The sequence below is a fragment of the Daphnia magna genome, unplaced genomic scaffold (genome assembly GCF_020631705.1).
Source record: "Daphnia magna isolate NIES unplaced genomic scaffold, ASM2063170v1.1 Dm_contigs143, whole genome shotgun sequence".
NCBI lineage: Eukaryota > Metazoa > Arthropoda > Branchiopoda > Diplostraca > Daphniidae > Daphnia > Daphnia magna.
The window spans coordinates 32,510-59,202 of record NW_025533140.1 but is presented as its reverse complement, the minus strand read 5'-3'; the positions used below and the strand labels follow the sequence as shown (position 1 = coordinate 59,202).

At 40.2% G+C, this 26,693-nt stretch overlaps 3 protein-coding genes, 1 long non-coding RNA gene and 1 other non-coding gene across 5 annotated transcripts; 4 read left to right on the top strand and 1 right to left on the bottom strand.

Annotated features, from left to right (window-relative positions):
* Window positions 1-438: 438 nt before the first annotated feature.
* On the top strand, window positions 439-5,996 carry LOC123467085. The gene is made up of 2 exons (XM_045167159.1): window positions 439-732; window positions 804-5,996. The coding sequence occupies exons 1-2, from the start codon at window positions 495-497 to the stop codon at window positions 5,939-5,941; spliced, it is 5,376 nt and encodes a 1,791-aa protein (XP_045023094.1). The 5' UTR covers window positions 439-494; the 3' UTR covers window positions 5,942-5,996.
* A 3,031-nt stretch (window positions 5,997-9,027) lies between these two features.
* LOC123467077 (calcyphosin-like protein) lies at window positions 9,028-10,094 on the bottom strand. Its single transcript, XM_045167148.1, has 4 exons — window positions 10,000-10,094; window positions 9,868-9,951; window positions 9,715-9,790; window positions 9,028-9,647 (listed from the first exon to the last, which is right to left on the bottom strand). The coding sequence occupies exons 1-4, from the start codon at window positions 10,092-10,094 to the stop codon at window positions 9,546-9,548; spliced, it is 357 nt and encodes a 118-aa protein (XP_045023083.1). The 3' UTR covers window positions 9,028-9,545.
* A 2,206-nt stretch (window positions 10,095-12,300) lies between these two features.
* Trnal-uaa lies at window positions 12,301-12,383 on the top strand. Its single transcript has one exon. It is a non-coding gene; the product is annotated as a tRNA-Leu (tRNA).
* A 637-nt stretch (window positions 12,384-13,020) lies between these two features.
* LOC116927341 lies at window positions 13,021-14,456 on the top strand. The gene is made up of 2 exons (XR_004396606.2): window positions 13,021-13,704; window positions 13,778-14,456. It is a non-coding gene; the product is annotated as an uncharacterized LOC116927341 (long non-coding RNA).
* Window positions 14,457-15,602: 1,146 nt separating this feature from the next.
* Window positions 15,603-26,170, top strand: LOC116927335. The gene is made up of 5 exons (XM_045167157.1): window positions 15,603-15,782; window positions 16,398-17,541; window positions 17,610-17,687; window positions 17,760-18,206; window positions 18,278-26,170. Exons 1-5 carry the CDS (start codon window positions 15,774-15,776, stop codon window positions 25,840-25,842), a joined length of 9,243 nt encoding a protein of 3,080 aa, XP_045023092.1. The 5' UTR covers window positions 15,603-15,773; the 3' UTR covers window positions 25,843-26,170.
* Window positions 26,171-26,693: the final 523 nt, after the last annotated feature.

Sequence of the window (26,693 nt, the reverse complement as noted above, 5' to 3'; positions counted from 1 at the left end):
CAAACGTGGGAATCGTTGCTGATAAGATCTTCGTTGACTACGAAGTGTACCGGGAGGACCAGAAAAATAACGCCCAAGCGAATGGTAAAGCTATTTACTGTTGTTCTTTATTCTTATTCTGATTCAATTGCTTTCAAAAATGAAAAACGCAGAAAAAACTACCGAGTCGAAGGAGGCTTATCATCTTGTGAGCGATTTTCGCGTCTGCTGGGATGTTTCGGGCAGAAACGGTATAATTTAAACAGCACTAGAGACTTTGAAAATTGTTCTATATTCACTGATCTCAATTTTACGCAGGAGAACCTGGTCGACCGGGTACTAGCGGTGGAAAAGTACACATCATTTGTAACGAAATGTTCGGCGCTGAACAATGGAAGATTATCTCTGATGGAGGTGACGGAGGAGACGGAAAAAACGGCACTAATGGTGAAGGCAAACCAGACAGCAAGGCCAGTAAGTGGTCCAAAGAATATTTCAATCAAGTGTTTCCTTCCATGTCGATATTCGAAACGGGAGAACAGACAGAAGACAAAGTTCCAGATGATGCAATTCAAACCGTTTTGACGACGCTTAACGACTTGTTGCCAGTTGAAAATCGAAAATCTGGCAAAGATATCCAATCAGACTACCGAGGTAATTTTTTCATCGACGGCACTGCGAAAGATGGCAGTAAAATCACCGTATCCTACTATCAGTCCAAGACAAAAAAACACACGCTTGTTCTCTGCCAAGGTACACGTACATCATTCGCTTCGTAAACTTAACTATTTTATACATAGCTTTTAAAATATTGGAATAACCAGGAAGTTCCATCGGACAAGGTGGATCTGGAGGCACCATGATCTTTGAATGCATGACTGGAAAAAACTCGTTCGCATTCGAATCCAGCGTTCCAGTCGTTGGTAAGGAAAATCGTCAACCAAGGGCTGTGCGGATGGGTGTCTACCAAGCAATGGGTTCGAATGGCGCCATGGGAACACCTGTAGGAGACGTTGGTTTCATCCACAGGCTGGACACATCTGAGGCATCTGCAAACAAAAATCAGACGGGTCATTACATCGGCTTCGAAAATGATGTCAGGCTTCGGATGGAACACGACACTACGAAACCTACAAGGCAGTCAAACGATCCTGATAATTATTACGCCAAACTAAGGAAAGGAATATATGCGTCGATCGCTTACCATGGCCTATCTGCGTACGGCCAAGTCCAGCCACTGCATTCAGTGGTAGTTAATGCCACGAAAAAGAAGGGCATCATTCGCCAAAGTCTTGCCCACCACTTTTTTCAAGTAGACGAGCGGAAGCAGATGACACAAAGCCTTCAGGAAAAGTTATACAATGACTGGGAGGAACAAAAATTGACAGAAGATGTCGACTTTTTAGTCAGCCAAATGGAAGACAAAGAAACTCAGCTTTATCAGGTATCGTCCCAGTGCAGTCGGGGCCTTGAGAACATTGGATCAATGAGATTTGTCAAACCGGCATTAAAAAAGAAATTGGGCGTGAACAAAGTTTCAGACACCTCTCGTTCATTGGTCGGCCGACGATCAGTTGGACGTCGTCCAGTTGATTTCCGGCAAAAACCAGCTGGTGACGTTCGATGCCTCGATATGCTGCCAACGATGAGCGGCGTCGATAGCGCTATTCACAGCATTTTCGGCCAAATGAATTCAAGCGGATTGTATGTTTGCAATAACGTGAAAATGTTTCGTCAACATCTTGCAACATTCATTCGGCAGAATAAAACATCCCCAACATCCCCTAAAGAACCATCAAACCGAATCGAATTGGCAAAATTCACCCGCAAAAAGAAAAAGCATGACAAAGTTTTGGCTTTCGTCAAGCAGTTTGTACTCCGCGTGCAAGAAAGCAATGCATTGGATTATCCCGTAGCCTTTGACATGAAAAATGCTTATTTCGAGTTTCGACGGACGAACAGCGAGGAAAATGAATTCCTCTGGCAAAACGCGTCAGAATGTCAAAAATTATTTGAAGAATACGCCAAGTTCGTTGAGACACCGTCGAACTCATTGGAATTGTCTGAGGTGGAAATGCTAGCAATCATCCATAAAAAGACCATCCATGTTTATAATGATCAATTATCATCATTTAAGTACAATGAAACCTTGAATTCTAGCAGTTACAACAAGCAATGTATTCTTCATCGCGGACACGGAGAATGGCAACGAGTCGAGCCCAACATAATGGTGAAAAATTTCTGTGAGCAAATTGATGAGGACCTTTTTGAATATCATCCCATTCAAACTCATTACTTCCGCAAATTCTTAGACCTCCTTAAAAAACATGGAGCTAAGCAACAGGTCATTGATTCTTTGAAGACGCTCGACCCTGAAAACGGTGACACACCAGATAAATTGTTCCAATTGCTTTTGAAAACCTTCCAGGAAAATGAAGAAAGTGGCGAAAATTTTAATGTGAAATTGCTAGATGAATATTCAATCGATCTCTGCTGGTTGGCTGAATGGATAGCCGAGCACAATAATCGCAATCTCAGTCCCATCTTCTACTTGAATATTATCAACAATGTTCCACCCGTCGACTGGAGATGCGATTTTGTTATGCTTGAAATTTACGACCAATTTTCTGATGCGGTTTCTGATATTATTGCAAATAGCGATATACAATACTGGTTGTATCAAATAGCCGATGGAATGCCATCTCTGGTGCCTCTATTACGAAAATCGGTTGCCATATCCGATAACTGTGCTGCGTTACAGCCGCAGAAGTTGTTGCGGCTCATGGAATTGATAGCAACGGATTTCGAACAAGACGACGGGATCACAAGTCAGCAATTACCGGAGCTTGAGCTACTGCCTCTCAGCGATTGGTATCACTTTTTAAAAAGCAAAATGTGGGAAAAAAAAGTCAATCGGCTGCCCATCGGTGAATCGAGTTCTCCAAAAGAGAATAAAAAACTCAAGAATGAGGCCGTTTACATGTTACTGGAACTCGAATTCAAAAACAACAAAGACTTTTGTGACGAGTTATTAAAAAAGACTGTGGACTTGAAAACGGCCGTTTTTCTTTTGCAAAACAATCTGTATTCGGGAGTGACTCCTAGCCAAGAACATAACGAAAGAAACATTGACGATATTATAAACAAGATGAAAAAAGACGCGCCAACGAATGACAAGTTAATCATAACAAAGGTATATCCCCGGACATTGACTGATGTGCAAACAAAAGTGAAGGAATCTAAATCAATGTCAGATCAAATGAAAGAATCTGACGAACACGAATCCAAGCAGCAGGAAAGAATAAAGAAATTGATCAAGCAATGGCAGACAAATGGTTTAGAACTCAACGATAATAAGTCAATGGTCGATTTTGTCTTTGTCTACGACTACGCCGTACAAAAAATATGTACAAAGGATGGAGACAAACAAATATTCCGACTACGGGACACCCAGAGAATTACGATCATGACATTGCTGACATCTGAATACAAAAACACGTTAACACAAGTATCAACCGGTGAAGGTAAATCGCTTATCGTCACTGGTGTCGCAATCGCATTCGCCCTTTGTCGAAACGAAAATAAAAAGAATAAGAAAATCGATGTTATTACAAGTAATGACGTGCTGGCTCGCCGTGATTCTACGCTGTCGGTGGCCGATGGTGGACTGCGAAATCTTTACGAATATTTCAATGTCAGTGTGGCAAACAATTGCAGCCAATGGGTGGACGAACGAACACAAGCCTACAATGCAGCAGTCGTTTATGGACAATTGGCCAATTTCCAGCGAGATTATTTGCTGGATAAATTCTACGGTCATAGCATCCGAGGTGACCGCACGATGGACCTTGTCGTTATTGATGAAGTCGACTGCATGTTGCTCGATCGCGGTAACAACACGCTGTACCTATCGCACGACATCCCTGGTATGGAGATGCTCGAGTCTCTTTACGTTTTTATTTGGGAAAAAATACGCAGTTCTTCCATCGGATCGGATAAATTCAACATGAAGGAATCCGTTAAATCAGCTGTTCTGTACGACCTCTACGGTGCTATATCTAAAGATGATTTAGAATCGATTCACAACCCATTGAAGGACCAACCATCGGAAAAGAATGCGCTTTGGGACCACTTAATTGAAACAAAAGTAATCGACCCACAAGGACGACTATTGATGGAAGACAAGATTGAAACCATCAATTTCAAACCACAATTGGATCCCAAGATTATCTTTTATCTCCGTAACGTGGCAAAACGCAAGCGGAATATTCGAATACCTGAGCATTTGATGTCCTTTGTCGATCGTCATCTCGACAATTGGCTGGACAATGCCATGCAGGCACTGGAACTCAAACGAGACGAGGACTATGTCGTCGATCAAGACCGAACAGACACCAGCCCAGATCTCCATCCTCAAGTAATTATAATTGATCAGGACACAGGGATGGACCAGATCTCGTCGCAGTGGGATGGAGCACTGCATCAATTTATTCAGCTAAAGGAGGGATGCAAATTGACGTCCCAAAATCTAAAATCCATTTTCATTTCTAATGCGACTTACATCCAGGCTTATAAAAAAGCAGCTGGCGTTTCGGGTACGCTGGGATCTGAAACAGAACGACAATTTATGCATACCAAATACAAAAGTCTTCAGTTTGTCATCCCAACAGCTTTCCAAAAATGTTTCTACTTGAAACCAACGCAAGTCTTTAAATCAAAGGACCACTGGCTCCATGCCATCGTCAAAGAAACACAACAGATTATTCAACCTGAAGATCAAGCTAAAGCTCGTTCTCTCGTCATCTTCTGTCAATCAATCAAAGATGTGAACGTTATTCGCCGATACCTTAAAAATGCATTAGGATCAAAACTCAATGATAACCACATCCATTGCTACACACGTGATTATGAAAAATTTGCTTTCGAAGGTAAATCACTTGAAATTGGTCACGTGATTGTCGCCACCAACTTAGCGGGTAGAGGCACGGATATCAAAATAAGCGAGGAGTTGAGAGAAAACGGAGGTTTGCACATTTGTCTAACTTTTCTGCCGAAAAATGAGCGAATTGAAGAGCAGGCGATGGGACGTTCAGCTAGAAATGGAGCACCCGGAAGTGGAACCTTCCTCCTATACGAAGAATCGCCAACAGGAAAGAAGTGGGATGCCGGAAAATGGTTAAGCATGAAGGAGGAGCGTCAATGGAGAGAAAAACAACGGATATCCCGTTTGCAAGAAGATTTCAGGACAATGGAACACGAGCAAAATTTTTTTGACGAATTGTCTATTTATTACACTGAACTAAAGCAAGAATTAAAAAAACAAAAACGTGAAGATCAGGCAATTAAGACAATCTGCGATAGTGTACTTGACATATGGGCTTTGTGGCTTGACCAAACAGAGGATCATTTGAAACTGACTTATTACTATCATCATCATTTTCTCAAACGTTTCCGGACTGGACTTGGATTGCCAGAAAAAAACATGACTGACAATAGTTGGATGACGCCAGTTCGATCTGTCACCCTGGCAAAACATCTGGCTCTGCAAAAGTCATCGCTGTCCGAGGCATGTGAAATTCTGAAACGAGTCATTGACTCAAGGGACAGTGATCTGTATCCGGCTGCTCATTACTACTTTGCTTTCGTTTTGATTCAAGAAGATTTTAAAGAAAACAGACCTAAATTTATTCAAATTTTGCAAAATTGCGAAACTATTTTGAGCAACGACATAGACATGCACTTGTCCTTTTATCGCAAAGTCGCCCATGCAGCGCCTGAGCAAACCCCGTCGTTCTGCGTCGTCGACGCCTATAAACAGCAAAAAAACAATATGGTGAAGATCCTCGAATATTTCATCGGTTCCGTCCGGGCTTTACTTGGCAGTCATTATTGCTCAGCCTCTAATCTCAAGGAAGCTGGGCGAGATCCCCCGAAATACCTGGAGTCGTCGAAAAGAAAATGAAAAAAATTCTAACATCTATACGGAAACAAAATGCTTCCCATTTCCCGCGTTTTCAGAAAAAAAGGAATGATGAACCTAAATGCCACAAAATTCATCCCGAAAAAGCGGACAAACTCTTTCAATCGCTGGTCAAAGAAGAGTGCATCACCTGTCAGCTCAACGACATTCATACAGTCCCTAATTTGAACGACATCATTCAGGAAGTAGCCGACGTATACGGAATCAAGAATTTGTTAAAAAATTTAAAGTCCGTCTTTGGGGAGAACTTAAGTGAGGACCAGATCGAGAAAGAACTCAAAGAAAAAAATTTGATCCCGTGCACGAGAAAGGCGTTTTGGGAGACGCTGAAGAAGGCAAGTGCACTAGAAGCGGTGAAAGGTGGATTGTGCTCTCAAATGAAATGCGTCATCATGTTGGAATCCGAGTGCGATGTCGAACCAAGTAAACCAAATAGCAAAAAACTTGATCGAGATAAGCGGATCAAAATAAAAGACTTTCAGTTTGGATTGGATTCTTTCGATCGCGAGCACAACTGTCTAAACGTGCTGTACAACCCAATTTACGACAGCATGAGTGACTTATTGAAGCAGAAGAAAATCCTGTTCAGCAAACAGTACGTTATTGAACAACTTGGCGAAGAAGAGTATCGAAGCCGCAAGGAGAAATTTGAATCCAATCAAATTGCACAGCTTAACCTCAACAAACTTGATGAAAAAAAAGTCAGTTTGAAATTTTCTGACCCGTTGGGGAAGCATGATTTGGAGCGAATCGACATAAATTGTAGTGACGAGCAGAATGGCGTTTGGAATGCGCTAGTTAAACAGAAAATCATTGACTCAAATGGAAAATTATTGCCCAACTTCCAAAAATTCAGTTATCCAGAATGTCCAGCTTATGAGAAACCTGTCATGCGTATGATTGGGAGAACTTTTGTGGCTGAAATAGTCAAAAGTCAATGGCTAAGGCTAAAGACTGACAATGATCCCAATTGTTTGAAAGCCATAAATTTGCTACCATTGAAACCCTATCGAGATATGCTTGGCGATTTGATGGCTGCCCACGTCATATCTGGTGCTCGAGTGACGGAAAATACAAAACTCATCGAGGAGAAAACTGATGCACTTGAAGACAAAGACGAGGGTGCATGTGTTTGCAAGTTTCTGAAAAGCCGCCAAGCTGTTTATGCTCCCAAGATGAAAAAATATGACGTTTATCTTGACTTTATCGAAATGGATATTCGAAAGATTCCAAACACCGAGAACATTTCTACGGAACTTCATAGTTTCGATCTCGTAGGGTTCAATCACGTCATTGACATTAAGGATCGAGAAATGTCATGGAAAACATACCTGAGAGCAATTGGGGCCGGTGCTGTTGGTATCGCTTCGATTGGTGGTGGAGTTTTCTTGATTCACGAAAAACTACTATCCATTGGACTAAGCAAGAATTTATTGTTCATGGGAGGAGCATCAGACATTTTGTACGCCATAACGGCCATCCTGACGCGCAGCAACTTCACGTGGGCCGATTACACTCGTCAAAGGCTAATGAGTGCCATAGGAAAGGCAGAACCCATGGACATGATCAAAAAAATTTTCAAATTGTACAGTTCAACTGAAAACGCTGATTTCAGAGAGGCAATTCAATTGGCCGTCGGCGAGGAAAGATGGAAACGACAAGGCAGAAGTCAAACAGACAGAGATAGTGAAGTTCCATCAGGCGGAACTCTAGAGCGGATTGGATTGAAGAAACACAAAACCGAGTTTTACTTCCACAGCCAACTCCATTATCTTTTACAAGATTTTGGCATCTTTGTACATGAAAAAACAAAGAAATGCCTCGACAAAAACTTGAACGAAATCCGAGAAAGACTAACCCAATTCAACGATCTTCACGGACTCGAAACATCCCAGCATTTCGTTAGAGAGAAGATGAATAAATTTATTTCTGATTGGGCTACAGAAGGACACAAGTGGGTCAGTGAAATCACCACTGCCATGACTTCAAAACTGGACGAGATTCATATGGTCCATCAACAAACGGAAGAAATTCCGTTGACACAAGAAATAGCTGATAAAGGGATCCGCGAAATGGAACCGATTTTCCATGACTATGAGGTGCGAATCAGATTGATACGCGTGACTGTCACCTGCATTAGCGAATTTCTATCAGACCTGAAGAATTATGACAACCCCGAAGTTGCAAGAGAGGAAGACATCGGCGTTGAAGAAGCATTTAAGCGTTTTCAGGAAAGGATGCTGGCTGACATAGAGGCTGAGCTGGAAAGACAGGTGGACAAGATTCTGGACTCTTTGAGGAAACAAATTCATCAAGTCGCCTCTAACCAAGTCTCTAATTTAGCCAATATTAATTCGGAAATATTCACCACTTTTTTGCAGTTTACTTAACCGAAGTTGAATGTTAAAAAATTTTCGAATTGTCTAATTGCGCACTGTGAGAGGACGAAAAATATTTTCAAACACTTTGGGATTTTCATCAATTATAGCTTTTCACTTGATTTATTCGTGGAGTATTCCTTATAGAGCTTTTTTTTTAAGGGAGTCAATATTACATTTCATTTAATCCTGTTTGGACACTGAACTGATTTTTGTTAACTACTTTCCTTTTATTTTCTTCATTTGTTGTACTTTTTATATACCACGTAGTGTGTTATTTCCATTATGCTCCATCGAGTTGAATACATAGAAATTTCAGTTCGAACTTTTTACTCAATGGCACAGAACTGATGATGATGCAGGGCTGCAAACGAGGTTGGCAAAGGCTTACGGTTCTACCGTTTGAAGTCTTAAAGGGTAAAAGAAAACGCTTCACCTTAAATTTAAAATTGATAGTTTATGTTAATTTGTAATTTTTAGTCTATTTGTGACATGATTAACAAAATTTGTTCAAATTCATTTGTCGATGGGCCGGGGACAAACAATTTCAACAGCGGAATTTGTTGGGCGATGTTAGCTGCCAGGTAATCTCAATCGTTAATCCTCTTTACCTTTAAAATGTTTTTGTTGATAAACTAAATACTGTTTATTATGTAGGTAAGTAGTGCTGTAGTAAGTGAAACATAAAAGTTCCCTGTGGATAGTTTATTTGTTTAGATTATAGTAATAACGTAGCGATATTCAAATTCCACTTTTTTTTAGTTAGCATAAGATAGTTGTCCAAGAATGTATGCGGTATTACATTTTTCATTCCGAATACGGTTGATTTTTTTTATCGTGCACGTTAGTATACCAAGTGACCGATGAAATGCCAACTTTGTTCGATTTAGCTCGTAACGTCGGGACAACAGGCAATTAGGAAAAATAGGCAGTGGTAAATCCAGGGCAAGGGTCAAAAGGAAGATGAAGTCAGAACAAAATAAAACGTAAAACTAAGTGTGCGTACTGCATCTGTGATGTCAAAAACAAACAAAAAAGAGACAATTTGCAAATAAGACAAAAAACTTGGAGAAGGAAAAGGATACGATGAAAAAGCTGGCGGACGCAAAAAATGGGATAAGTCATCCGCAGCCATTAAGATCCTTTCTTATCGAATTCCTTGCTGATTCTTCGATAAGATGCGGGAATACCAGCGGTATACGAAAACATTACATTTTCCATGCCTGCCTCATCATCAAGTCAAAATATGCATCATGATCGATTGACGAACTGACTCCGGCGTAATAATCTAGAAATTCATCGTATGTCACCTATTTTGTGAAATAAGAATTTAGCCGATTGCATAATAAACGCGTGATAGATAAATCAACGATTTACCATTCCATCAATAGAACCGTTTGACTCAAAATTAGCCAGGAACTTCTTGAGAATTTGCTCTTCTGTTTCCTCTCCACTGTGTTGTAGAAACGAGAAAAAGAATTTAATTTAATTACAAGATATAACAGCAAACAGATTTTGTTCAAAACTGACCTCAAATATCTGGGATTGTGTTTGACATTATAGACACCGTTTAAGTCTTCCAGAGTGACAATACCATATGGTGGAACGAAACAGCTGGGGGCACGTACGAATTAAACAAGGACTGCAATTGTTCTTTGCTACAGAAGACTCACGATGTGTCGCTTTTCTCTGTGATTTATAACATGGCAATGGCCAACAAATCGACTGAAAAGCGGATCCACCAGGAGATTGACCATTTCCGCGGAGATGGAATCCTCGTCATGCGCAATCCTTTTAAGGCTATCTTGTCTTATCGGAACTTTGCCTTCGGTGGAAACATGGCCGGTCTGGCTCCAGTCGAAGCTTTTTCTCAAGGACTTGAACCCGTACGAATTGGAAACCGCAAAATATCCAGTGAGTTTAAACCAACTGGGATTATTTTTCTTTTAAATGTAAAGGAAATTAACAGCTACATTTTATAACGCGTTGATTTTTCAGCGTGGGATCAGTTCATCAGTCGCAGCGTCGCTAGTTGGGAAATGTTGGCAACAGTTTGGATCAGAGGATTGAAACGCGGGGGCGTCGTCTACTACGAGAAATTGCGTCGGGACACGGGTCCGCAGCTATTGCAGATGGCCGAAATGTTAGGCATTTCAAACGTGAATAAAGATCGACTAGATTGCGTGCTTCGTCACAATCAGGACAACACATTTAAACGGAGTGAATCTGGTCCGAAGAATTATCCAAAGTAGACTTTAAAAATTCAATTTTGGATTATTTTTGTGAATTAAGGTTTTTAACTTATTCGTTTGCTAATTAGGAACCCATTTACGGAGAGCCAACATTTGCTGATATTGAAATCTATTCAAAGCGTGTAAATGGCATTGAAAGAACGAGGGCTGGACCCTTTACCTGTCGAGATGTACGATTTCTACACGCCAATGTACCAATATGGCCATTGGAACGTCTAAGCACTGTGATTAATTTTTTATTTTTTAAATTTCATCTGTTTTTAAAAAGCTCTTTCTCTTCATTTTGAGCTTATTGATGGAAGCGTTTCCTAACAGAAGAATAAGCAAATTCAATGTTAACTAAAATAATGTGAAATTGTTGCTAAATCTGCAAATTTTTTATGATATTCAAAAATTACATGTTTTGTCTTTTTAGAGAGGTTAATCTTAAATCGTCTAAACTCGTAGTAAATTATTCATCCGTGAATTTTTTATTTTCGTTTATTCCTTGCCTTTTCGTGCAAGTTATATCGTACTGGCATAAAATGAGACTCTTTGTGTTCCACGTGACAATAAAAAAGTCACCTTCTGGAACATTGTAAAAGGTAGGCTATAAAATGAAATCATTTGGTATTTTGTGACGGTTGTTTTCGGAGTTTTGACTTGTCTTTGTTGCCAACAGGGTTTTCCCAAAACCAGGGTGCGGAACTTCAGAAAGGAAGACGAATGAACACACCCCTGTTCTTTTCTTCATACTTCATTATTTGGCATTCCAAAACATAGTAGTCTATGTGTAATGCGACGTCGTATCCTCACGACCACACGGTCGGCCTTTGCCTAGAAGTAATGAAACCGAATCATTTGCTAACTCATTTCATGGCTTGTAATTCCAAACTATTACTAGAAAGCAAGTGAGTTAAAGTAAACCTCTAAGCTTTCTGGTTCGGCATCTTGTTTGTCTTCGCATTTCCAACTGGATGAACTCACCAGCTTATAGTTCCAAATAGGGGAACGAAAACTTAATTCTACGGCAATTACGTTAGATTATCCAATATAGACGACAAAAATGGTTTAATTCAAATGGAGAAAGCGATAAACAGAGAAAGCCATCTAGCGTAACTTGTTTATTCTTTCTTATTTTGTTTGTTTGGGGCTGTTGGTCTCCACTCCTAGATGGAGTCTGTGCGTGCGTGATAACCTCCCATCACGAACCCAGCCCTTCCTGTGGACTAACTAACAGAAAACGGTGGACGCTGCCGCGAGGATGCGTTTAAATAGATGCATGCAAAAGCAGGTTTCCATCAATTGCCTTTATCCACCGTGCCATTGCGTCCGCAACAAAATAAAACCTGTAATTTGATTCTTCGTCAGTGGCTGGCCCCAAGCTCTGCGAATTCATGGCAAAATACCGATCTCATCAGGGTTGACGAAAATACCGTTGCATATTCACGAGAGGCTCTTTATGCTTAGGTGACATTCTGGCGTTTACTTCATGCGGCTCCAACTGCAGTTTCAGCAACCTCAGCTTCATAAAGGTCACCGAGGGTCACCCACGGCCTGTCCAGATTTAACGGGTTTGGCTTCGACAGGTTTAGCGTCAATAGGTTCAGCTTCTACTGGCTCAGCGTCTACTGGATCAGCTTCTACTGCCCCAGCTTCTACTGGCCCAGCTTTTATAGTGGTTTAATAGGGGTTTAGAGTTCAGAACCTAGGTCCTCTTCATATAAATATCACTAGGTTGGCCGAGTGGTTAAGGCGCCAGACTTAAGATCTGGTCTTTATATAAAGACGTGAGTTCGATCCTCACACCTAGTAATTAAAAATATTATATAATGATAGAGTGGCTAAGAATTAAAACTAATGTCGCACAATTGCTATATATGATTCAGAGAATGAAGGCAAGACTAAATCCCTTAAATGATCCTAATTAAAACCCCGGATGTGCACTATTATGTTGCAAAACTTAATTTTTTGTGGCTCATTGGGGGTTTCGAATTCTAAGCTAAGCTTCCAATTAAGGAAAACTACGATTTTTAACATCGAAACAAATCTATAGGGAATGGAATGTGCTGATTTCTAACGGCAACTGAGGGAATGGAGTTTAAGCTGGCAATACACAACCCCAAAATCAACCCTCATTCTCAACCGGCATCACCTCTCGCTAGAACCGCACGAAAAAAAAAAAAAAAAAAAAAACCACGAGCATCAATTGAAAGATTACAAAAATAAAATAAATAAAAATAAAATAAATACTGTGATGCTCACTAGATTTTCTACCTAAGGTATGGTAAAGAAAATGAAAAATGATCATACACCCGATTATCAAGTTCCACGCTTGAAAGGCATATCTGGTGGTAAGTCTGTTTCAGATCTATTTAAATGATTGGCCAGAGTCTCAATTGTACAGCGATTGGAAGCGACGACAGCAACCGAGTTTCAAATTTTTGGTTTTGCAATTCTTCTTTTTATCACACAATACTGTTGAGTTGCGCCAAAGTTCTTACCATCACTTCCCTTCTTGCTGGCTATACTTCTCCGTCTTTTGTGCGACCATATCATAACCGACTGTCGTATAAGAGAGAAACAAGTCATAAACTAAATCACTCCTTCATTCTTTCCCTCTCTGTCAGACAGTTTTAGATGAGAGGACATTACATAAAATGCAATCTCTTCTTTTATTTTTATTTAAAAAGGTGAGTAGACTATTATGTCGCATCCAGTGGACAATCAACTCAACTGACAGGGCTGAAAATAACTTATGTCCCTGGAGGATCGACTCAATCGCCCATAAAGGGAAACCAACACAAAACCCCTACCTGTTGGATTAGTGCTCACGAAACTTATCAGACGAGAGGCGGACGATGTCGTCATTCTGTGCCTTGACGAATTTTCAGGAAGCCTCGTATACGCTCGTGATTTTTTTGAAAACGAAATTCCAGATGGCTGCCATCATATTGAAAACAAATAATTTTTCAAATCAACTTTCAGCCAAATTGATCTACACGATTTCGTGATCAATTATCGCGAACTGATTTTGATTTCAGCGTCCAGTGCCCAATTCCTTCGGCCAACTATTGTTTAATAGCAACGTGGTTTTGAACGAACTTTGGTTGTCTGTTATACTGGAGATTTGCATGTAAGTGGAATTACTGTAGCTTTTCCGTTTAAAGTTTGGATAATGATAGTTTGTGTTTCGTTTTTTTTCCTAGCTTGCCATGAATGCTACAATATGCAAAGTGAGCTAAAAAGTTGTTGGCTGTTTCGCCTCACCAATCATCCTCACAACCGGCGGCGTTCAGAGATACTTGTGACCGTATAAATTTTCATAGAAATTACTATACGCGATTGAATCGTAATTACACTTTTTGTTTTCATTCCATCGTCTACCTGTTACAAAACTGTGATTGGAAACCTCGACGGTCATACAGTCGCAATTAAAAAAAATAATTGTTTGGTGTGGTGGAATCTTTTAAACTTACAAAACCCGTTTTCGTTTCTATTGTCGAAAAACTTGTGAGAAATAAAAAAATTTATTATAAAATGTTTTAGTATATAGACGCCTGTTTAAAACAGACGTCAACAAGAATTTTATTTACGGACGGTCTCATCTTTCGGCGGTTTATCAAGGGGACACCTCCCACTCAACCATCCACATGATTCGGAGTCGGGAATTCGTTTCCGTTGTCCTGAATTTGATTCGACCCAAGTCGTGCTAGCCAGATAATGCAATCATTTTCGACTGGTTAGTTTTTGAATCCCACGTATAGTTAAGAAAAAAGATTTTCGCAACTTAAGTAGGCTACGTATATAAAAATCGTGTTATCTTTGTACAGTTGATTGTTGATATCGTTAAATGTTGTTGTATATACCGTGCCTTTTCTACTAGAATTCTGTTAATTGATTTACCTTTTATTTTTAAAGGAAAAACAGAGATTTGTTTAGCGAGAACCAAACAAGAAGCTAGAGAAAATAAACAGACAAAATACTGTAAAAGAACATTGGGAAGGCTTATAGTGATGAACAACGTTTCCTGCCAAGAGCCCATACGCGTATGTAGCATACTAGAGCTCAAGCGAAGTACGATGCGTTTTCTTTTACGCACAACGGCACAAGTAATTTATATGAGGCTTTTGATAAATCAATTTCCATGTTAAAACAAAAGGAAATAACACTCTTTGTTTACTTTTCTTTATCAAATGACTTGCTACCATTTCAGTTACGTATATTTCGTTCATTACTTACGATTCGTTTATTATGCAGCTTTGCATGCTTTATTTTGCATTGACAAAGGCAGTTACGGCGGCTTGACCACATAGATGTTTGGTGTGGTCAAGCGAATTATTTTCCATAAAAAAAAAATAATAATAATCCGAAACTGCTTTACGTAATGATGGCTACACCTAAGCTGACGAAAGCCGAAAGCCTAAATATATGATTTAACGAAATGAGAAAAAAATAATCCCTTTAAATATTAAAGAGAAGAGAAGAAAGGCGTTGGTATAAAAAATTTGTTTAAGGACTCGAGAAAACTTGAGAAACCAGTTGACAACGGTTGTTTACATTTTGCGTTTTTAGCTGTCTGCGGAAAACTAAACGAAAATATAATTTGTTTTCAGCCGTCTTTAAACCCTTCCTTTACTGCATTTTCGGAGAATCACATAACCTATGGCTATCGCTGAACACAAATTTAATTCCGCTTTTGTTTGTTTTTTTTTTGCTTAAAGCATAGATGAAAAAAAAAAATGCCTGGGGTAAAAGGTCTATGTTTCTAAAATACCTTTTGCTGATTCTACGATCCGAATGACACTGCATTTTGCCGCAGGTCGAAAACAACTCACTTCAATGCCAACATCGTTTCTTTATTGCGGTGTTAATAGAATAATATAAGACGTAGTCTATCTGATTTTGTCGCGACCAAAAAAATAAGTAAAAGTGGCGTGTACATTTCGGGAAAATCCAACCGATCTCAAGTTCCTATGATAACCATACACTTTGGCTTCAAGGTTAGAAAAACCAGACTGCCAGTGACGTTTGAACAGCAGTCGGGAGCAGAGACTTCTTCAGAACGCAACGCTTTTTCATGATTGCGAAATAAACTTATATAGCGTGGTTGGTGCACAATAAGGCTTAACGCGCCCTATTTTCACGCATTGAAGTTCATCAACTTACATCTCAGTGCAATTTATTTGAATTTAAAAAACAACCATGGACTTGGTAAGCAATATTTCAAGATTGTGAGTTAGTTGTTCATTTTGGGTTTGTTGTTCTACGGTTGAGTTGTTAGAACTACACAATAACATCACAAGTGTAGATACATGAAACTTGTTATCACGGGATGCTCTACCGTATCGCACTTTACCAATCGTTTGGGATTTATTTCCTACAATTATGGTTTTCATTTCCTTTAGAACTCTTTGCAACCAATTTCATTAAATAATTATTCTGTTTTTTCTAAAAAGATATCTAAAAGACAAGCAATCGCCACAAAAGAACGCCAAATTGCCACCAATTCTGACTGTGGGCAAAACAAAACAAAAAATAAAAAATAATAATAATTTAAGAATTAGAAATTTCTAGATTTCGATTAAAGTGATCGTCTAAAGTTGTTGACATAAGTTATTTTCCTAATATGGTGTCCGTAGCGATAGCTGTATTGTTTTTTAAATTTTGTGACTTGTGGTTTGACTTTTATGGTGACATTCGCTTACGGCTTCACACACCAAACAACGTTCAGCGAGTTTAACGACGGCTCATAGTTCATTTGCCAACGGCTACGAGTATGTTGACACTTGAATTTATACCCAATCTCTGTATTTTGTTAAAATATAGGTTCCAACGACGATGGACGGAAAAAAATGCCCCGAGATTTCCAATACCCCAACACCCAAATCGCTTAACAACAGCGATGACGTTATTGAACACATCAAAAGTTGGATTCAGTTAGACGACAAATCGAAAATGCACGAAGATGCCGTTAAACACATCGAGTCGTTTGTGGATCGACAAATTTCTTGTTTGGAGTCGACTGTAATCGAGAGACAATACGTTAAAGTCGTATTAGAAATGTGGCTGAGAAAGAGTTTACGAAAGGCTGTTGATTACCTAAATGATGAAAAAATCGATATCGGCGTCGAAATGCCCACTTTATTGAAAGAATTAAATTCCATCAATTCATTTGAAGATATTGGCCTCAAATTAAATGAAGCGACGTGTCAACTGACAAATCTGTGTGACGCAGGATGTCAATATTTAGAACTGATACTCGATCAGGTGGATCTTTTCAAAAACACTCCCCGTTTCTCGGTTCTTGTTGCCAGTTATTTCAAGCAATTTAAAGCGTCTTGCATTGACAAAGTCTTTTCCAGGTGTCTGAATGACGTTGGTAAAGATCAAACTAATGGCAAGAGAAATCGGGAACTTATTGTCGCACTTAATGCGCTCTTACAAGTCGCCAGTGAAGACGTAGGAATTCAAAATGTTTTGGAGAAAAATTTTACGGGAAAGGACGTCAAAGACTTTGATGACGCAAACGGGAAAGACTTGATCAACCAACTGGTGGAGATTTTTGCAAGCTGCAGAGATTTTACTAAAAACGAATCATCAGAATGGTTAAATTATCTAAAATCAGAAAAAGAATGGGCACCGAAGTTGCAAGTTTTGGTCAAAGAGACGTGCAAGCCATTCCTGTTTCCCAAGACGACGATTGAAATCACGGACGAATATGGAAGAAAAATCATTTTCATCAAAGGCGTCTCTGTGTTTGTCAGTAAAATGATTGAAGAAATGAAACGACTGAAAGAAAATAATCCGGAAGTGCAAGAAATCCAGATGGTCGGACTGTCATCCGTTCACATCGACTGCCACCTAGAGAACAAAACCTGGCACGGAACAAACGTGGGAATCGTTGCTGATAAGATCTTTGTTGACTACGAAGTGTGCCGGAAGGGCCATAAAAGTATCGCTCAAGCGAAAGGTATAGCTATTTGCTGTTGTTGTTTATTCTTATTCTAATTCGATTGCTTTTAAAAATACAAAACGCAGAAGAGACTACCGAGCCGAAGGCGGCTCATAATTTTGTGGACGATTTCTGCGTCTGCTGGGATATTTCGGGCGAAAACGGTAGTCTAATACTTTGATCAGCACTAGAGACTTTCAAATTTTTTTACATTCACTGATTTTAATTTTACGCAGGAGAACCTGGTCGACCGGGTACTAGCGGTGGAAAAGTACACATCATTTGTAACGAAATGTTCGGCGCTGAACAATGGAAGATTATCTCTGATGGAGGTGACGGAGGAGACGGAAAAAACGGCACTAATGGTGAAGCTAATGGTGAAGGAAAGCCAGACAGAAAGGCCAGTAAGTGGTCCAAAGAATATTTCAATCAAGCGTTTCCTTCTATGTCGATCTTCGAAACGGGAGAACAGACAGAAGACAAAGTTCCAGATGATGCAATTCAAACCGTTTTGACGACGCTAAACGATTTGTTGCCAGTTGAAAATCGAAAATCTGGCAAAGATATCCAATCAGACTACCGAGGTAATTTTTTCATCGACGGCACTGCGAAAGATGGCAGTAAAATCACCGTATCCTACTATCAGTCCAAGACAAAAAAACACACGCTTGTTTTCTGCCAAGGTACACGTACATCATTCGCTTCGTAAACTAAACTATTTTATACATAGCTTTTAAAATATTGGAATAACCAGGAAGTTCCATCGGACAAGGTGGATCTGGAGGCACCATGATCTTTGAATGCATGACTGGAAAAAACTCGTTCGCATTCGAATCCAGCGTTCCAGTCGTTGGTAAGGAAAATCGTCAACCAAGGGCTGTGCGTATGGGTGTCTACCAAGCAATGGGTTCTAATGGCGCCACGGGAACACCTGTAGGAGACGTTGGTTTCATCCACAGGCTGGACACATCTGAGGCATCTGCAAACAAAAATCAGACGGGTCATTACATCGGCTTCGAAAATGATGTCAGGCTTCGGATGGAACACGACACTACGAAACCTACAAGGCAGCCAAACGATCCTGATAATTATTACGCCAAACTAAGGAAAGGAGAATATGCGTCGATCGCTCACCATGGCCTATCTGCGTACGGCCAAGTCCAGCCACTGCATTCAGTGGTAGTTAATGCCACGAAAAAGAAGGGCATCATTCGCCAAAGTCTTGCCCACCACTTTTTTCAAGTAGACGAGCGGAAGCAGATGACACAAAGCCTGCAGGAAAAGTTATACAATGACTGGGAGGAACAAAAATTGACAGAAGATGTCGACTTTTTAGTCAGCCAAATGGAAGACAAAGAAACTCAGCTTTATCAGGTATCGTCCCAGTGCAGTCGGGGACTTGAGAACATTGGATCAATGAGATTTGTCAAACCGGCATTAAAAAAGAAATTGAGCGTGAACAAAGTTTCAGACACCTCTCGTTCATTGGTCGGCCGACGATCAGTTGGACGTCGTCCAGTTGATTTCCGGCAAAAACCAGTTGGTGACGTTCGATGCCTCGATATGCTGCCAACGATGAGCGGCGTCGATAGCGCTATTCACAGCATTTTCGGCCAAATGAATTCAAGCGGATTGTATGTTTGCAATAACGTGAAAATGTTTCGTCAACATCTTGCAACATTCATTCGGCAGAATAAAACATCCCCAACATCCCCTAGAGAACCATCAAAACGAATCGAATTGATAAAATTCACCCGCAAAAAGAAAAAGCATGACAAAGTTTTGGCTTTCGTCAAGCAGTTTGTACTCCGCGTGCAAGAAAGCAATGCATTGGATTATCCCGTAGCCTTTGACATGAAAAATGCTTATTTCGAGTTTCGACGGACGAACAGCGAGGAAAAAGAATTCCTCTGGCCAAACGCGTCAGAATGTCAAAAATTATTTGAAGAATACGCCAAGTTCGTTGAGACACCGTCAAACTCATTGGAATTGTCTGAGTTGGAAATACTAGCAATCATCCATGCCAAGACCATCCATGTTTACAACGATCAATTATCCTCATTCACGCACAATGAAACCTTGAATCCTAGCAGTTCCAACAAGCAATGTATTCTTCATCGCGGACACGGAGAATGGCAACGAGTCGAGCCCAATATAATGATGGAAAATTACTGTGAGCAAATTGATGAGGCCTTTTTTGAATATCAGCCCATTCAAACTCATTACTTCCGCAAATTCTTAGACCTCCTTAAAAAACATGGAGCTAAGCAACAGGTCATTGATTCTTTGAAGACGCTCGACCCTGAAAACGGTGACACACCAGATAAATTGTTCCAATTGCTTTTGAAAACCTTCCAGGAAAATGAAGAAAGTGGCGAAAATTTAAATGTGAAATTGCTAGATGAATATTCAATCGATCTCTGCTGGTTGGCTGAATGGATAGCCGAGCACAATAATCGCAATCTCAGTCCCATCTTCTACTTGAATATTATCAACAATGTCTCACCCGTCGACTGGAGATGCGATTTTGTTATGCTTGAAATTTACGACCGATTTTCTCATGCGGTTTCTGATATTATTGCAAATAGCGATATACAATACTGGTTGTATCAAATAGCCGATAGAATGCCATCTCTGGTGCCTCCATTACGAAAATCGGTTGCCACATCCGACAACTGTGCTGCGTTACAGCCGCAGAAATTGTTGCGGCTCATGGAATTTATAGCAACGGATTTCGAACAAGACGACGGGATCACAAGTCAGCAATTACCGGAGTTAGAGCTACTGCCTCTCAGCGATTGGTATCACTTTTTAAAAAGCAAAATGTGGGAAAAAAAAGTCAATCGGCTGCCCATCGGTGATTCGAGTTCTCCAAAAGAGAATAAAAAACTCAAGAATGAGGCCGTTTACATGTTACTGGAACTCGAATTCAAAAACAACAAAGACTTTTGTGACGAGTTATTAAAAAAGACTGTGGACTTGAAAACGGCCGTTCTTCTTTTGCAAAACAATCTGTATCCGGGAGTGACTCCTAGCCAAGAACATAACGAAAGAAACATTGACGATATTATAAACAAGATGAAAAAAGACGCGCCAACGAATGACAAGTTAATCATAACAATGATATATCCCCGGACATTGATTGATGTGCAAACAAAAGTGATTGAATCTAAATCAATGTCAGATCAAATGAAAGAATTTGACGAACACGAATCCAAGCAGCAGGAAAGAATAAAGAAATTGATCAAGCAATGGCAGACAAATGGTTTAGAACTCAACGATAATAAGTCAATGGTCGATTTTGTCTTTGTCTACGACTACGCCGTACAAAAAATATGTACAAAGGATGGAGACAAACAAATATTCCGACTACGGGACACCCAGAGAATTACGATCATGACATTGCTGACATCTGAATACAAAAACACGTTAACACAAGTATCAACCGGTGAAGGTAAATCGCTTATCGTCACTGGTGTCGCAATCGCATTCGCCCTTTGTCGAAACGAAAATAAAAAGAATAAGAAAATCGATGTTATTACAAGTAATGACGTGCTGGCTCGCCGTGATTCTACGCTGTCGGTGGCCGATGGTGGACTGCGAAATCTTTACGAATATTTCAATGTCAGTGTGGCAAACAATTGCAGCCAATGGGTGGACGAACGAACACAAGCCTACAATGCAGCAGTCGTTTATGGACAATTGGCCAATTTCCAGCGAGATTATTTGCTGGATAAATTCTACGGTCATAGCATCCGAGGTGACCGCACGATGGACCTTGTCGTTATTGATGAAGTCGACTGCATGTTGCTCGATCGCGGTAACAACACGCTGTACCTATCGCACGACATCCCTGGTATGGAGATGCTCGAGTCTCTTTACGTTTTTATTTGGGAAAAAATACGCAGTTCTTCCATCGGATCGGATAAATTCAACATGAAGGAATCCGTTAAATCAGCTGTTCTGTACGACCTCTACGGTGCTATATCTAAAGATGATTTAGAATCGATTCACAACCCATTGAAGGACCAACCATCGGAAAAGAATGCGCTTTGGGACCACTTAATTGAAACAAAAGTAATCGACCCACAAGGACGACTATTGATGGAAGACAAGATTGAAACCATCAATTTCAAACCACAATTGGATCCCAAGATTATCTTTTATCTCCGTAACGTGGCAAAACGCAAGCGGAATATTCGAATACCTGAGCATTTGATGTCCTTTGTCGATCGTCATCTCGACAATTGGCTGGACAATGCCATGCAGGCACTGGAACTCAAACGAGACGAGGACTATGTCGTCGATCAAGACCGAACAGACACCAGCCCAGATCTCCATCCTCAAGTAATTATAATTGATCAGGACACAGGGATGGACCAGATCTCGTCGCAGTGGGATGGAGCACTGCATCAATTTATTCAGCTAAAGGAGGGATGCAAATTGACGTCCCAAAATCTAAAATCCATTTTCATTTCTAATGCGACTTACATCCAGGCTTATAAAAAAGCAGCTGGCGTTTCGGGTACGCTGGGATCTGAAACAGAACGACAATTTATGCATACCAAATACAAAAGTCTTCAGTTTGTCATCCCAACAGCTTTCCAAAAATGTTTCTACTTGAAACCAACGCAAGTCTTTAAATCAAAGGGCCACTGGCTCCATGCCATCGTCAAAGAAACACAACAGATTATTCAACCTGAAGATCAAGCTAAAGCTCGTTCTCTCGTCATCTTCTGTCAATCAATCAAAGATGTGAACGTTATTCGCCGATACCTTAAAAATGCATTAGGATCGAAACTCAATGATAACCACATCCATTGCTACACACGTGATTATGAAAAATTTGCTTTCGAAGGTAAATCACTTGAAATTGGTCACGTGATCGTCGCCACCAACTTAGCGGGCAGAGGCACGGATATCAAAATAAGCGAGGAGTTAAGAGAAAACGGAGGTTTGCACATTTGTCTAACTTTTCTGCCGAAAAATGAGCGAATTGAAGAGCAGGCGATGGGACGTTCAGCTAGAAATGGAGCACCCGGAAGTGGAACCTTCCTCCTATACGAAGAATCGCCAACAGGAAAGAAGTGGGATGCCGGAAAATGGTTAAGCATGAAGGAGGAGCGTCAATGGAGAGAAAAACAACGGATATCCCGTTTGCAAGAAGATTTCAGGACAATGGAACACGAGCAAAATTTTTTTGACGAATTGTCTATTTATTACACTGAACTAAAGCAAGAATTAAAAAAACAAAAACGTGAAGATCAGGCAATTAAGACAATCTGCGATAGTGTACTTGACATATGGGCTTTGTGGCTTGACCAAACAGAGGATCATTTGAAATTGACTTATTCCTATCATCACGATTTTCTCAAACATTTTCGGACTGGAATTGGATTGCCAGAAAATCACATGACTGACAATAGTTGGATGACGCCAGTTCGATCTGTCTCCCTGGCAAAACATCTGGCTCTGCAAAAGTCATCGCTGTCCGAGGCAAGTGAAATTCTGAAACGAGTCATTGACTCAAGGGACAGTGATCTGTATCCGGCTGCTCATTACTACTTTGCTTTCGTTTTGATTCAAGAAGATTTTAAAGAAAACAGACCTAAATTTATTCAAATTTTGCAAAATTGCGAAACGATTTTGAGCAACGACATAGACATGCACTTGTCCTTTTATCGCAAAGTCGCCCATGCAGCGCCTGAGCAAACCCCGTCGTTCTGCGTCGTCGACGCCTATAAACAGCAAAAAAACAATATGGTGAAGATCCTCGAATATTTCATCGGTTCCGTCCGGGCTTTACTTGGCAGTCATTATTGCTCAGCCTCTAATCTCAAGGAAGCTGGGCGAGATCCCCCCGAAATACCTGGAGTCGTCGAAAAGAAAATGAAAAAAATTCTAACATCTATACGGAAACAAAATGCTTCCCATTTCCCGCGTTTTCAGAAAAAAAGGAATGATGAACCTAAATGCCACAAAATTCATCCCGAAAAAGCGGACAAACTCTTTCAATCGCTGGTCAAAGAAGAGTGCATCACCTGTCAGCTCAACGACATTCATACAGTCCCTAATTTGAACGACATCATTCAGGAAGTAGCCGACGTATACGGAATCAAGAATTTGTTAAAAAATTTAAAGTCCGTCTTTGGGGAGAACTTAAGTGAGGACCAGATCGAGAAAGAACTCAAAGAAAAAAATTTGATCCCGTGCACGAGAAAGGCGTTTTGGGAGACGCTGAAGAAGGCAAGTGCACTAGAAGCGGTGAAAGGTGGATTGTGCTCTCAGATGAAATGCGTCATCATGTTGGAATCCGAGTGCGATGTCGAACCAAGTAAACCAAATAGCAAAAAACTTGATCGAGATAAGCGGATCAAAATAAAAGACTTTCAGTTTGGATTGGATTCTTTCGATCGCGAGCACAACTGTCTAAACGTGCTGTACAACCCAATTTACGACAGCATGAGTGACTTATTGAAGCAGAAGAAAATCATGTTCAGCAAACAGTACGTTATTAAACAACTCGGCGAAGAAGAGTATCGACGCCGCAAGGAGGAATTTGAATCCAATCAAATTGCACAGCTTAACCTCAACGAACTTGAAAGTGTCAGTTTGAAATTTTCTGGCCCATTGGGGAAGCCTGATTTGGAGCGAATCAACATAAATTCTAGTGGCGAGCAGGATGGCGAGCAGGATGGCGAGCAGGATGGCGTTTGGAATGCGCTAGTTGATCAGCAAATCATTGACTCAAATGGAAAATTATTGCCCAACTTCCAAAAATTCAGTTATCCAGAATGTCCAGCTTATGAGAAACCTGTCATGCGTATGATTGGGAGAACTTTTGTGGCTGAAATAGTCAAAAGTCAATGGCTAAGGCTTAAGACTGACAAAGATCCCAATTGTTTGAAAGCCATAAATTTGCTACCATTGAAACCCTATCGAGATATGCTTGGCGATTTGATGGCTGCCCACGTCATATCTGGTGCTCGAGTGACGGAAAATACAAAACTCATCGAGGAGAAAACTGATGCACTTGAAGACAAAGACGAGGGTGCATGTGTTTGCAAGTTTCTGAAAAGCCGCCAAGCTGTTTATGCTCCCAAGAAGAAAAAATATGACGTTTATCTTGACTTTATCGAAATGGATATTCGAAAGATTCCAAACACCGAGAACATTTCTACGGAACTTCATGGTTTCGATCTCGTAGGGTTCAATCACGTCATTGACATTAAGGATCGAGAAATGTCATGGAAAACATACCTGAGAGCAATTGGGGCCGGTGCTGTTGGTATCGCTTCGATTGGTGGTGGAGTTTTCTTGATTCACGAAAAACTACTATCCATTGGACTAAGCAAGAATTTATTGTTCATGGGAGGAGCATCAGACATTTTGTACGCCATAACGGCCATCCTGACGCGCAGCAACTTCACGTGGGCCGATTACACTCGTCAAAGGCTAATGAGTGCCATAGGAAAGGCAGAACCCATGGACATGATCAAAACAATTTTCAAATTGTACAGTTCAACTGAAAACGCTGATTTCAGAGAGGCAATTCAATTGGCCGTCGGCGAGGAAAGATGGAAACGACAAGGCAGAAGTCAAACAGACAGAGATAGTGAAGTTTCATCAGGCGGAACTCTAGAGCGGATTGGATTGAAGAAACACAAAACCGAGTTTTACTTCCACAGCCAACTCCATTATCTTTTACAAGATTTTGGCATCTTTGTACATGGAAAAATAAAGAAATGCCTCGATAAAAACTTGAACGAAATTCGAGAAAGACTGACCAAATTCAACGATCTTCACGGACTCGAAACATCCCAGCATTTCGTTAGAGAGAAGATGAATAAATTTATTTCTGATTGGGCTACAGAAGGACACAAGTGGGTCAGTGAAATCACCACTGCCATGAATTCAAAACTGGACGAGATTCATATGGTCCTTCAACAAACGGAAGAAATTCCGTTGACACAAGAAATAGCTGATGAAGGGATCCGCGAGATGGAACCGATTTTCCATGACTACGAGGTGCGAATCAGATTGATACGCGTGACTGTCACCTGCATTAGCGAATTTCTACCAGACCGGAAGAATTATGACAAGCCCAAAGTTGCAAGAGTTGAAGACATCGGCGTTGAAGAAGCATTTAAGCGTTTTCAGGAAAGGATGCTGGCTGACATAGAGGCTGAGCTGGAAAGACAGGTGGACAAGATTCTGGACTCTTTGAGGGAAAAAATTCATCGAGTCGCCTCTAACCAAGTCTCTAATTTAGCCAATATTAATTCGGAAATATTCACCACTTTTTTGCAGTTTACTTAACCGTAGTTGAATGTTAAAAAATTTTCGAATTTAGACAATTCGCAATTCACAATTGCGCACTGTGAGAGGACGAAAAATATTTTCAAACACTTTGGGATTTTCATCAATTATAGCTTTTCACTTGATTTATTCGTGGAGTATTCCTTATAGAGCTTTTTTTTTAAGGGAATCAATATTATATTTCATTTAATCCTGTTTGGACACTGAACTGATTTTTGTTAACTACTTTCCTTTTCTTTTCTTCATTTGTTGTACTTTTTATATACCACGTAGTGTGTTATTTCCATTATGCTCCATCGAGTTGAATACATAGAAATTTCAGTTCGAACTTTTTTACTCAATGGCACAGAACTGATGATGATGCAGGGCTGCAAACGAGGTTGGCAAAGGCTTACGGTTCTACCGTTTGAAGTCTTAAAGGGTAAAAGAAAACGCTTCACCTTAAATTTAAAATTGATAGTTTATGTTAATTTGTAATTTTTAGTCTATTTGTGACATGATTAACAAAATTTGTTCAAATTCATTTGTCGATGGGCCGGGGACAAACAATTTCAACAGCGGAATTTGTTGGGCGATGTTAGCTGCCAGGTAATCTCAATCGTTAATCCTCTTTACCTTTAAAATGTTTTTGTTGATAAACTAAATACTGTTTATTATGTAGGTAAGTAGTGCTGTAGTAAGTGAAACATAAAAGTTCCCTGTGGATAGTTTATTTGTTTAGATTATAGTAATAACGTAGCGATATTCAAATTCCACTTTTTTTTAGTTAGCATAAGATAGTTGTCCAAGAATGTATGCGGTATTACATTTTTCATTCCGAATACGGTTGATTTTTTTTATCGTGCACGTTA